Source organism: Acinonyx jubatus, chromosome D4 (genome assembly GCF_027475565.1).
Source record: "Acinonyx jubatus isolate Ajub_Pintada_27869175 chromosome D4, VMU_Ajub_asm_v1.0, whole genome shotgun sequence".
NCBI classification, from domain to species: Eukaryota; Metazoa; Chordata; class Mammalia; order Carnivora; family Felidae; genus Acinonyx; species Acinonyx jubatus.
In genome coordinates this window covers 50,057,923-50,071,262 of record NC_069391.1, presented here as the reverse complement: position 1 = coordinate 50,071,262, position 13,340 = coordinate 50,057,923, and the positions used below count along the sequence as shown (strand labels likewise).

The window sequence follows — 13,340 nt, the reverse complement described above, 5'->3', positions numbered from 1 at the left end:
ATCATTGTGCAACCATCATGCTTTCCATCTCCAGAACTTTTTCATCATCTCAAACTGAAACTCTGTACCCATTAAAAAACAATTCCCTATGCTCCCCTTCCTCTAGCCCCTGGCAATCACTATTCTAATTTCTGCTTCCATGAATTTGACTACACTAGGTGCCTCACATAAGTGGAATCATAGAATATTTGTCCTTTTGTGTCTGGCTTCTTTCATTAATGTGTTCATGGTTCATCCAGGTTGTCACACATGTCAGAATTTCTTTCCTTTTTAAGGCTGAATAATATTCTATCATACATACATGTCATACTTCATTCATCTACTCATCCATTGATGGACATTTGTGATGCTTTCACCTTTTGGCTATTGTGAATAATGCCACTATAAACATTAGTGTACAAATAGCTATTCAAGTCCTGGTTTTCTATTCCTTTGGTTATATATATCCAGAAGTGGAATTTCTGGAGCATATGGTTAATTCTACATTTAATTTTTTGAGGAACCTCCATACTATGTCCCACAGTGGCTGCATCAGTTTACATTCCCACCAGAAATACACAAGGATTCTACTTTCCCCACATCTTCCTCAACACTGGTATTTCCTTTTTTTTTTTTTTTTTTAATAACGATCCTACTGGATGTGATGTGTAGCTCATTGTGGTTTTGATTTGCATTCTGTAACAATTAGTGATATTGAGCATCTGTTCATGTGCTTATTGGCCATTTTAAAATCTTTGGAGAAATGTCTATTTAGGTCTTTTGCCCATATTTTTTTTTTTTAGTTTGACTGTTTATATTGTTGAGTTGTAGGAATTCTTTATATATTCTGGACATTAATCCCTTATCAAATCCACGATTTGCAAATATTTTCTCCCATTCTGTGGGTCGCCTATTCCCTCTGGTGACAGTGTCCTTTAACACACAAAAACTTTCAATTTTAATGATGTCCAGTTTATTTTTTTCTCTTGTTAACTGTGTAGTATCATATCCAAGAAATCATTGCCAAATGCCATATCATGAGACTCTTGCCTGTGTTTTAAGAGTTTTATACCTTTAAGTTAATTTTTTATATGGTATAAAGTAAATACACAACTTCATTTTTTGCAAGTGGATGTCTTGTTTTCCCAGCACCATGAAATGCTCCTGGCATCCATGTTGGAAATCATTTGACCACATAAGCAAGAGTTTATTTTAGGACTCTCTATTTTGTTCTGTTGGTCTATAATGTACATCTTTTTTACCAGTACTATACTGTTTCAATTACTGTCGCTTTCTACTAAGTTTTGAAATCAGGAAGTGTGAAAACCCCAAGTTTGTTCTTCTTTTTCAAGATTGTCTTGGCTATTCAGTATCTGTTGAGATTCCATATAAACTTTAGGATGGATTTTTATATCTGTGCAAAAAAAAAAGAAAAGTCACTGAGATGTTGATAGGGATTGCACTGAATCTGTAGTTCACTTGGGGTTATTGACATCTTCACAATATTAAGTTTTCTAACCATGAACATAGCATCCTATTTATGTTTTAATTTTTTAGCAACATTTTGTTGTTTTCAGTGTACATGTTTTTCATCTCCTTGGTCAAATTTATTCTTAAGTAATTTATTCTTTTTGATATTATAAATGGAATTGTTTTCTTAATTTCTCTTTCATATCGTTCATTGTTAGTGTAACATCTGACTCATTTTATTGGCCAAAGTAGTCACATAGCCAAACCCCAAATCAGGAGGTGGGGAAGTACATGTAACCCACCCATCATGAAAGGCCACTGCAAAGTTACATGGCAAAGTGAGTCAATACAGGGAGGAATGAAGAACTGGGTTCTGTAACAGTGGTATCCCATCCTGAACTTCATACAGTCAATTACAGCGTTATTTTTCCAGGGCCCTTTTTCAAAGTGTGTGTGTATATGTATATATGTATATGTGTATATATGTATATATGTATATATGAAATTAGGGCATTAGGAGACAAAAGGAATGAGCAGACAAAGGAAAAGAGATAACAGGGAGGCTAAGTAATTTGCTGGTGTGCAGCTATACAACTGTCAGATAGAAAGGAAAGAACACAAGGCAAGGAATCAGAAAGGCTGCCACTTAATCGTGGGAAAGTATCTTAACATCGTTGGGCCTCAGCTTCCTCCTCTGGCATGTAGGCTAGATCATCTCTAAGGACCTTCCCTGTGTTAGCTCTGCCTCCTAGTATAAATTCTAATAGTGTTGACCCCGGAATAGAAAAGAAGACAACATTGGAAAATTCCTTCTCTTACAGATCCATAGGTGGCCATTGCAGGTGGCCATTCTCTTGTCTCACAGATCTCATCATTTTCTGCCTTACATCTCAGTTTTATTAGTGTGCTTTGTTTCTTATTCAATACCAGCTAGGATCTCCTTGCAAGAAGGAAGATAACCATCACTCTCTTATCTGTCCCCAGAACAGTAGGCGCAAAATCGTTACTTCTGTAACTAAATTGAGGGAAAACTGCCAGTATCTTTAATTTTGACTGGTTTACCATGTGTTTTTGAGCTTCTAAATAAATTTTCTGTGGAAGCTAAGTTGTTGAGGACACAACAGCAAATTCAGCGAGTACTCTGAATTTAAAGAAAATCAGGTTTTTCTCACAGCAGCAATCAGTTTACTTTAATAATTCTATGCTACAAAAGCTTGAGTAGACATAATATCTAAGCTTAATATTTTGGAATTTTAATGTATCAAAGTATGTTTAATGACTATGTAGATAATTAGAATATCATACATGTCCAAATGCAGGCTTGGTAAGAGCTGTTAGAAGGCCAAGGTTCTTGACTGATAGAAAAATGAAATTGGTGTTTACAATTGCTTTCCTAGAGTCTGTTAAAAAATTTTGGCTTGAAAATCACATAAAGAGTAAAATGGTAGCAGATACTAGACTTTTACCAATTAAATTGATTACTGTTACTATGTAGCATCTTTTCCAACTCACTACATTTGAAGAAGTGATTTCTTCCAGTAGAAAATCAGTGTAGGAACTAATTAACTTGAAAATTTTTTCAATGAGTGAATATTAACTGCTTCATTTTTTAAAGGTTAATTACAAGGACATAGAAATAAGCAGTTTGTATTCTCTGAGAATTTTTACTTAATTGAATGAATAATAGTCACCTTCCCAGAATTCCAGAGAATAAAAACATCTATTTGCTTGGAAATAGCAAGCAAAAGAAAAATGCCACTGGTAAGGGGGCTACACTGCATGTATGGCTTCTAGAGCCACAGAGACACTAAAAGAACTTGTCAGGAATATGTCCCTCTTGGCTTTATCAATGGCTTCTCTCTCTTCTCTTCTTCTAGGCTGTCCCATCAAAGGTCATCCTACCCCAAATATCACCTGGTTCCATGGTGGTCAGCCAGTTGCCACTGTCCCAGGACTGACACATCATATATTGGCAGCTGGACAGATTCTCCAGGTTGCAAATCTTAGTGGCGGGTCCCAAGGGGAATTCAGCTGCCTTGCACAGAATGAGGCAGGAATGCTTGTGCAAAAAGCCTCTTTGGTGATCCAAGGTAAGAAACCCTTCAGGCTTTAGGTGCTGGGCTTATTGTTTGAACAAGAAAGTTGACCTGAGAATCTAATTATCTAATAGAACTAAATTATTTCTGATCTCCAGTGGTTCCTAGAGCATGAAAGTCAAAGCTGAATCATGTTTCCATACAATGAGGCACTTCAGAAGAGCCACCAGGCTCCGTCCCAGCAGAATCTGGAAAAGTCAGTGCTGCTTTCATAAGTGGGCCCTTCTGCCTCACAATGTTGGTGCTGCCGTGGACCAAAGAAACACCATGATATATCAGAGTCAAAAAAAAAAGTTTCATTTATGCTTATTTAGTAAGAAACACACACAGACACACACACTTGTGCATGCAAACACACATGTGCAAGTTTTCTCTGTAGGTTTTGTTAAAAAATAACCTCTTGATCAGAACTGCTTGGTTATTGCCTCCTCTCCTGGAGATTCAAGCCAGTGCCAGTACCTGCTTATCGTCCGAAAGAGTCTTAAACTGCAGTCACATGCTAAGTGTTTTGCAGGCACCTTTCTTGTGGCCCCATCAAAGACAGACTGGATGGCTCATGCATTAATCTTCCAGGAACACAGGCGGGTCAGAAAGCCCTTGGGAGGGGCTTGGCATTAGCTGCACCAAGAAAGCGTTGTGAATGAGCCCAAAACAGTGAGAAATAAACCCAAAGTGGGCCATGTTAAATAGAAAGTAAGTGAGGCTTTCAAGTTTCCCGTAGGTTAGTTCTAACCTGTGGCCTGTGTGTGATTATTTTAAGGGAAAGCAAAATTCTTTTGCATGCATTCTAAAATGGAGTATTCTGTGGGAAGGGACAGAATTTTGTGCCAGTGTAGCACATGAGGAGGGAGATTTTTCTGAGCAAATGGGTTTTCCCCTTAAACATCCTCCCCTGCCATTTGGCTTTCAAGACAGGAAAGTAAATGTTCCATTTTCTTGCCAACCAGCCATTCTCTGCTGAAAACCAGAAGCCAGTGCCTATCTGCAAGATTTGTAATATACGACCTTGCAAATAAGCACTCCCAATTTACCAGCCCGCAGTTATTTTTAACAGCTTTCCTACCAGTGAGTCCCAGACCCCCAAAAAGAAAATCCAAAGAAATTGAATTTCTCCCTTACGTCATTGTCTCATGTCCAGAGTACTCTCTGGATAGACTGGGTTTTTTTTCATTTAGTAACATCTACAAAGTCCAACACAAATGTGCACGTATAAATATGAGTGTTAGTTATTTGTGATATTTTTATATCTCTTTGTTGAAAAATAAAGTCACTTTCTGCTGAACCACTAGGAAGAAAAAGCACTTTGGAAGTGTGCTTAAAAATATTAAGGACCAGAGGCACTGATTCTAAATACTCTTTGGGCTCCAGGTGCTGGGCTAGGCCCTTTCCCTTCATTATATCTGGTGCTCACAATAACTTCACAGGGTAGAGGCTTTGTACTCCCTTTACGGATAAGCCAACTGAGTCTCCTGGAGATGATGCCACTTGCCTGCATAAGTTGGGAATGGAGCCCACTGACAGAGCCTCATTCATAACAATTCGTGCCCACAGAGCATGGGCAATAATGCAGTCTTCTTTTCACCTCTGATCCTCCTCCTGTGACAGATTACTGGTGGTCCGTGGACAGACTGGCAACCTGCTCAGCCTCCTGCGGTAACAGGGGCGTTCAGCAACCCCGCCTGAGGTGCCTCCTGAACAGCACAGAGGTCAACCCCACCCACTGTGCAGGGAAGGTGCGCCCTGCCGTGCAGCCCATCGCATGCAATCGGAGAGACTGCCCTTCTCGGTGAGTGTGGCAGATACTGGCTCGGGGCTCCCCAACCCCAAGGCTGGGCCCTGGCTTCTAGCCAACTTGGTGGCTAGCCTTTGTCCAGCACTGCACAGGGAGAGACACGGAGTGCCGGCAAGGGGGCCTGCCATCCAAGACACTGTTCTTTTCTCTAGGTACAGACTTGTCAGGCCTCTCCACTGTGCAGAAGATATCCCTCAGGATGGGCCTCCTCCCTCGGCAGTTTATTCCCTTACCACTCGGCCGGCTAAGGGCTATCTGGTTGTCCCAAGTGCCCGAGAGGATCTGTTCAGGGAACAGGAGCATCCCAGGCCCTAGCAAGAGCTAGCTTGCATCCTGCACTAAGAAACGGGCTCTCCAGTTTGTTTGTAAGAGGAGAAATGTGTTTGCAGTTGAGGTGCTGAGGAGATAGGAATTACTGACCTCAACCCCAGCCCCTCCCCTTTCTTCTAACTTCAAAAACTGTGCTAATCAGTACTCCAGTTTAGGTGAGGAAATCTTACCCTAGCCTTGTCTTTGAAGGGTTGCATCCTGCTGAAGTCACAATAAATCTTCATTTTCTATAGTCGCCTCACTGTTGGATATACATTCTCAGCATCTTGTCTCAGAATGACACCCACCATCTCTGCCTCTTACAGCCTAGAGAAGCTATGAGTCACACAGAGCACCCTACCCCCAGTTTGCAGGCAGTAGTTAAAGGGATAATGGATGGGTTTAGAGTTGGCACCAGCATGGCACCCCAAGCCTGGGGGGACTTGGCTGGGCCTTGCAGTGGCCCTTTAGCACCTGTCTGTGGGACTTTCATATACTACTTAGGCAACCGCTTTGTGTTTTGCCAGCTGAGTCATAAGGAGCAGCTGAAACCAGGAGAGACTCAATGAAATATGAAACACGCTCATTAATATCAGCAGTTTGACTTGCTGACGGGAAGGTTTCCATGGGAATGATTAATGTCCTTTTATACCCTTCCTGAACTGTAACATAGCCGTCCCTCTCCTTTCTCAAACCCCCCATCCCAGCTCCTGAAAAATTGCTGAAATGTATATTTGGAAATAAAAGTTGATTGAAATGCAGGCCTGACATTCACCGGGGATGTAAGAGGCTGGAAGACTGCCCTCGCCAAGCTATTTGAAATGAAGACGACGTCTTGGACGTGCCAAGGACTTTTTGATTTGCTGTGGTGATGGTCAGAATCAATCAGCCTCATTTACTTCTGCAAATGAAATAATGGCCATGTCTGCTTGGGTTTCAGTGCCCCCAGGAGCTTTAAAACACCTCGTGCCTGCTTCCTAAGTGGCTCTGCTCCTGTGGGTTGGAAATCTGCATTCAGTCATCTCTCTCCAGGGCAAATGGAGCAGGGAAGTTCCACCAAACTAAATAAGTCACAGATCCAGATTCAAGAGGAATGTGCTCCCTGTCTCTGCTACTTGCCTCTCCTGAGAGCCAGATGTGGCGCCACTGGAGTAGGAAGTGGCCACAGGCTTACCTTTGACTAGTTTCCCTGCCAGGCCTCTCAGGCACTTCAGTAGCCTTCTGTGAACACAAACAAGTATCGCCGTGGTTGTCTTTGAATAGGGCTGAGAGGTCCTGCTTTGACCCAGGTAGCTAGTAAGCCATTTCATTTAGATAAACTTTTTCTCGGGCAATAAAACCAAAGAATGTTTTGGTGGGTGGGTGGGTGGGTGGGTATTTGATTGGTTATTCCCTAGATTGAATAAAATGGCTGGAAAGCTCCAAGTCTTTTCTCCCCCAAACTGTGCCCCCTTCCCCTTCTCTTTGAGAACTAACAGTGCAAACATGCACAGAGAGCCCCTACAGGTTTATATATGGACGGAGGATTTCAGAGTGTTTACTGGATTACAGCTTGGCTTGATGAGAAAGGCCATTTGCACAGTCTCAGTCAATCTCACCTCTAAGGATCCCAATTGTAGTTGGAAGAGAACATTCTGAGAGGAACTACATTTGCCACGTGCAGCCCTCGAAGAGGTGTAAGACCTATAGACTGTGACCCACGGAGGGGAGAGGTGGGAGACTGCTCCAGAAAGCTAGAATAAATTTTGCATGTTTCTCAGGGATTAAACAAAATCCAGTGGCATGTGGGTTAAGGCAAGGGAGAAAATACAGTGAGTACCAGCAGATAAAGTGTCGACTTCAGTGAGAGCCAGATTACTGCCTGGGTCAGGAAGTGGCACAGTTTGGGTCTGACTTCCCTAGGAAACTGGCCCTCTTCTGTCACATACTTGGATGGCTTTAGGAAGTACCAGAACTCCAGTGCAGTGTAACTACCTAAAGGACTGTCTGCTCAGAGAGTTCTACCTGCAGGCTCACGGCTTTTGGGACCAGGGTCAGGCTGAGACCACTGATCTTCAGACTACTCTTTCAAGATGCTTTGTAGTCAATTTCCAAAGATTATTTGTTTCCTGCGGCTACCATTACAAATTAACACAAACACGGTGGCTTAAAGGAAAAGACATTTATTCTCTCATACTTTTGAAGGCCAGAAGTCCAAAATCAAGATGTCAGCAGAGGTGCACTCCTTGCAGCTTCCTCGAGCCTTGCAACTTCTGGTGGCTCCGGGCATCCTGTGACTTGTGGCCACATCACTCCGGCCTCTGCCTCTGTGGTCACACGGTCTCCTCCTCTTCTCTAATTTCTGTCTTTCTCTTATAAGGACATTTGTGATGACAGTAAATGTAGGATAATCTCATCTCAAAGTCCTTAATTATACCTTTAAAGACCCTTTGTCCAAATATGGTAACATTTACAGGAATTTGATGTAAATTCTTTTGGGGGACCATTTTCAGTCTTCCATGTATACCTTGGAAAAGTACTAGTAGCTGTGTGATAAGAACAGAGGGATGTACAGGCTCTTTTTCTGAGAACATATGGCATCATTCCTCTGTCCAAGTCCTGACCCTCAGCAGCTGCCCTGATTCTTCTCCCTCTCCCCAGGTGGATGGTGACCTCCTGGTCTGCCTGTACGCGGAGCTGTGGGGGAGGTGTCCAGACCCGCCGGGTGACCTGCCAGAAGCTGAAAGCCTCTGGAATCTCCACTCCTGTGTCCAATGACATGTGTACCCAGCTTGCCAAACGGCCAGTAGACACCCAGGCCTGTAACCAACAGCTCTGCGTGGAGTGGGCCTTCTCCAGCTGGGGCCAGGTGAGAGGATTTTATTTGACAGATAAATCTAAAAGCATGGACGCTGCCAAAGTAGGAAGTAAAATGCAACCACTGTCACATTCTCTGTGATGTCAGACCTTTCACATCCCATCTGTCAATCAACTCACCTGCCCAGTATCCATCCTAAAGCTTAGAGTTTCTGCTCATTCTTGTCAGACACACCTCCCACAGCCATTACAGTTTTCCTATTGATTTCCCTCCCCCCCTGAGGTCTTCCCTTTCTCAGGCCATCAGCGAACCCTCAGCACCCCTTTCTTCAGACTCATTTTCTGTAAGGCCACCTCTCCTCACTATCTGTGCTGAGGCTGATGATTTAAAACTCTGATGAGATCCATGTGGGGACTGCAGTCTTATTCTGGGCCAGGGGTTCTCAACTGGGATACACAGAATCACTTGAGAAACTTCTTTAAAAGACCAATGTCCAGGCTGCACCTCCCCGAGATTCTAAGTCAGTTGTTCAGAGGCAGGATCTGAGCATGGGCAAGTTTTAGAAACTATGCAGGAGATTCTGGGGTGCAGCCATAGTAGAGAACCCCTATTCCAAGCCAAGAAGAGTTGAAGCCTAGGCTGGATCGCTTTGGAACCACCAACTCCCTTCTCAATTCTCAGCCAGAGGACAGCCAAGGAAGTCCTAGGTTAGCTTAACACACTGCAACAATGCAGGCTCATTGGACCCCAGGAGGGATGGGGCCTCTTCTAGATATAGGAAGGAACCACAGGACTCTCTCCATTTGGAGAGGAAATTTTATGTTTAGTTATGACTTTAAAAATTAACACAAACTGAAGATTCTCGGTGGGGAAGAACAAACCTGAGCAATGACAGACACTATGCCATGATGGAAGCCACCTTGGAGGCACTGATAGTCATTTGGCCATTGTTCTCGCATCATTTCTGAATCAGGTAGGACTGAGCATTAGTCAGAAATTCCCACTATAATTAGAGGCCTAGGCTTTCCCCAGTGCAGATGCATAGGGTCTCTATTTAGCCAAAGTAGTTTTCCTACTCCTCTGACCCCTTCTCTGTTTTAGAATGTTGTTGGCACTGGGCGGGGACCAAAACAATGGAGTGTGGTGCTTGGGGGAAATAACACAATTGCATATGTTCTGTTTCTTTCAAAGTGTGTGTTCAAAACCTCCTGAGGACTTACTTAGCATCTAAAAGCTGCCTGCCTAGGCTGATAATCAGCTAGTACCCACCCCACTAACTATGTGGTAACAAGTATTGTTTGTCAGAGGCTGACACTATTGACAGGATAACCACTCTGATTGGTCAGGCATAGTTTGTGACTGGTTGGTATCTGAAACATGCCATTAAGCATGGCGTGCTAGAACACCCCAAAACCACCACAAGGCTCTTAATTCTTTGTGTAACTGTGTGAACTAATGTACCTGAACATCTTGGACAGCTAGCAACTTGAAACTTGTTGGAACTGGCTCTCTGCACATTACCGCCTTGATGTTCCTCCATCCCCACCCCGAGGTGTGTTCTTTGGAAAACAATCACTTGGAATTTCCCATGAAGTTAATATATGCTGTAGCCATCTCTAACGAAGATCAAATGTTATTTGGAGGAAATCTGGCCATGCACTTGCATAAGCCATTCCTGTCCCAGGTGAGTCCTGGGATAATCTCAGCACTGGCCAATCAACACACTCGGCCTGAGTCTCCTTTTTGGCACCTTTACCAGCCCTCCCTTATTTCTAGTGACCTAATGTATGTGCTTCGTAATTAAAGAGGCATGAGCTCCCTTTTGCTCTGATGCCTGGGGGATATCATCTTTCTCTTACCTGGAAAAGCCCACTTCTGCTAGCTTTCATTCAGCCCAAGGCTTACTGCTTCTAGGCCCTCCAGGCTCACTGGCAGTTTGTGAAATTACAATTGGGAACAGATCTGGCTACACACGGGGGAGATGTTTTGCATTGTATCACTGAGGTCACTGAAGAGGACATACATTGTGCACGTTGATCATTCTCAGTGATTACTTTTTCTAAAAGAGAGGAAAAAAAGGTCCTTCCCCCTTCCTTTCCCTCAAACACTCTCATCCCCTTCTTCTAAAACCTTGTAGGCAAGTAGATCTCAAGCTTTAATGTGAATCATTAAATCTTTAACCTGGATTTATTCTTAATGTGGATCTTGTTAAAAATGCAAATTCTGATATGACAGGTCTGGAAGTAGAGCTTTAGATAAAGAATTTTTTTACTGAGGTATAATTGATGCATGTCATTATATTTTCAGGTGTACAACATATGATTTGATATTTGTACACATTGCAAAATAATCCCCACAATAAGTCTAATTAACAACTATCACCACACCTAATTAGAAAAAAAAATTCTTGTGATGGAGACTTTAAGATCAACTCTTAGCAACTTTCAAATATGCAATACAGTAGCATTAACTATAGTCACTATGCTGTACCTTACATCTGCATGCCATATTTATAACTGGAAGTCTGTACCTTTTGACAGCCTTCACATACTTCACCTATCCCCCCCCACCTCTGGCAATCAACAGTCTATTTTCTGTACGTCTTATGGCTGGGGGAGGTTTTGTTGTTTAGATTCCACATATGAAACCACACAATATTTGTCTTTGTCTGTCTGCCTTAATTGACTTATGCCCTCAAGGCCTTTACATGTCATCACTAATGGCAAGATGTCATTCTTTTTTTGGATAAATAATATTCCTCTCTCTCTCTCTCTCTCTCTCTCTCTCTCTCTCTCTCTGTGTGTGTGTGTGTGTGTGTGTGTGTGTGTGTGTGTGTGTGTGTGTACACCATATTTTCTTTATCCATTGATCCACTGATGGACACTTACGTTGTTTCCGTATCTTGGCTATTATAAATAATGCTTCAATGAGCATGGGGGTGCATGTACCCTTCCAAGTTAGTGTTTTCATTTTTTAATAAATACCTAGACATAGAATTGCTGGTTGACATGGTATTTCTCTTTTTAATTTTTGAGGAACCTACATACTGGTGTTCATGGTAGCTGTACCAATTTACATTCTCACCAGCAATGCACAGTGGTTCCTTTTTCTCCACATCCTCACCAACCCTTGTTATTTCTTGCCTTTTTGATATTAGCTATTCTAACAGGTGTGAGGTCATATCTCATCGTGGTTTTGATTTGCAATTCACTGATGCCTGGTGATCTTGAGCACATTTTCATGTTCCTGTTGGCCATCTGTATGTCTTCTTGTGGAAAACGTCTATTCAGATCCTCTGCCTTTTTTAAATTGGATTGTTTGATTTTCTGCTATTGAGTTGTAAAAGTGCTTTATGTATTTTGGATACTAACCCCTTATCAGATAAATGATATATTCTCCCACTCAGTAGGTTGCCTTTTTATTTTCTTAATGGTTTTCTTTGCTAATGTAGTCCCACTTATTTACTTCTGCTTATGTTGCCTTTGCTTTTCATGTCAGATTCAAAATATAATTCCTGGGGCTCCTGGGAGGCTTAGTCAGTTAAGCCTCTGACTTCAGCTCAGGTCATGATCTCATGGTTTGGGAGTTTGAGCCCCGCATCAGGCTCTGCGCTGACAGTACACAACCTGCCTGGGAGTCTCTGTCTCTCCCTCTCTCTGCCCCTACCCACTTGCTTGCTGGCTCTTTCCCAAAATAAACTTTTAAAACGTTTATTTATTATTTATTTTTTTCCCAAGAATGATGTTAAAGAGCTTATTGCCTATGTTTTCTCCTAGGAGTTTTATAATTTCAGGACTTAGGTACAAGTCTTTAATCCACTTGTAGTGAAATTCTGTGTATGGTGCAAGAGTAGTCCAATTTCACTGTTCTCCACTTGGCTATCCAGTTTTCTCAGCACCATTTATTGAAGAGACTATCCTTTCTCCATTGTATATTCTTGGTTCCTTTGACATAAATTAATTGAGCATATATGCATGGATCTAATTCTGAGCTCTCTGTTCTGTTCCACTGACCTACGTGTCTGGTTTTATGCCAAACTATATTGTTTTGATTACTATAGCTTTATAGTAGTTTGAAAATAGGGAGCATTATGCCTCCAGCTTGTGTTCTCTCAAGATTGCTTTGGCTATTTGGGGTCTTTTGTGGTTACACACAAATTTTAAGACTGTTTTTTTTCTGTGAAAATGCCATTGGAATTTTGACAAGGATTGCATTTAATCTGTAGATGGCTTTGAGTAGTATGAACATTTTAACTATATTGATTCATCCAATCCACAAACACAGAATATCTTTCTACTTGTGTCTTTTTCAATTTCTTTCATTAATGTCTTACAGTTTTTCAGTTTACAGGTCTTTAACACCTTGGGTAAATTTATTCCTAGATATTTTCTTTTTGATGCAATTGTAAATGGGATGATTTTAATTTCTCAGACAGTTTATTATTAGTCTAGAAATACAACAGACCTTTTGTACTGATTTTATATCCTACAACTTTACTGAATTGGTTTATTATTCTAACAGGTTTTTGATGCTCTTTAGGATTTTCTATATAAAATGTCATCTTCAAATATTAACAGTTTTACTTCTTTCCAACTTGGATGCCTTTTATTTCTTTCTCTTGGCTAATTGCAATGACTAGGACTTCCTATACTACATTGAATAAAAGTGGCAAAAGTGGGCATTTTTGTCTTGTTTCTGATCTTGGAGGAAAGGCTTTCAGCTTTTCACCATTGGGAATGATGTTTCCTATGGGCTTGTCATATAGGGCCTTTATTATGCTGAGATACATTCCCTCTGTACCCACTTTTTTTCTATTTTATTTTTTATTACTTAAGTATAGATGACATGCAATGTCATTTAGCTTCAGGTGTAGAACATAGTGATCCCACAATTCTAT

At 41.6% G+C, this 13,340-nt stretch overlaps 1 protein-coding gene across 7 annotated transcripts in view; it reads left to right on the top strand.

Moving 5' to 3' along the window:
* ADAMTSL1 (ADAMTS like 1) overlaps positions 1 to 13,340 on the top strand; it is an 872,819-nt gene that overhangs the window by 835,145 nt on the left and 24,334 nt on the right. For 6 of the 7 annotated variants that reach the window (XM_053205052.1, XM_053205051.1, XM_053205050.1 and 3 more), the window contains 3 exons: positions 3,327 to 3,539; positions 5,151 to 5,331; positions 8,287 to 8,494. In XM_053205052.1, the coding sequence (XP_053061027.1) occupies positions 3,327 to 3,539; positions 5,151 to 5,331; positions 8,287 to 8,494 (602 nt within the window). The other variant, XM_053205054.1, reaches the window with a different exon arrangement.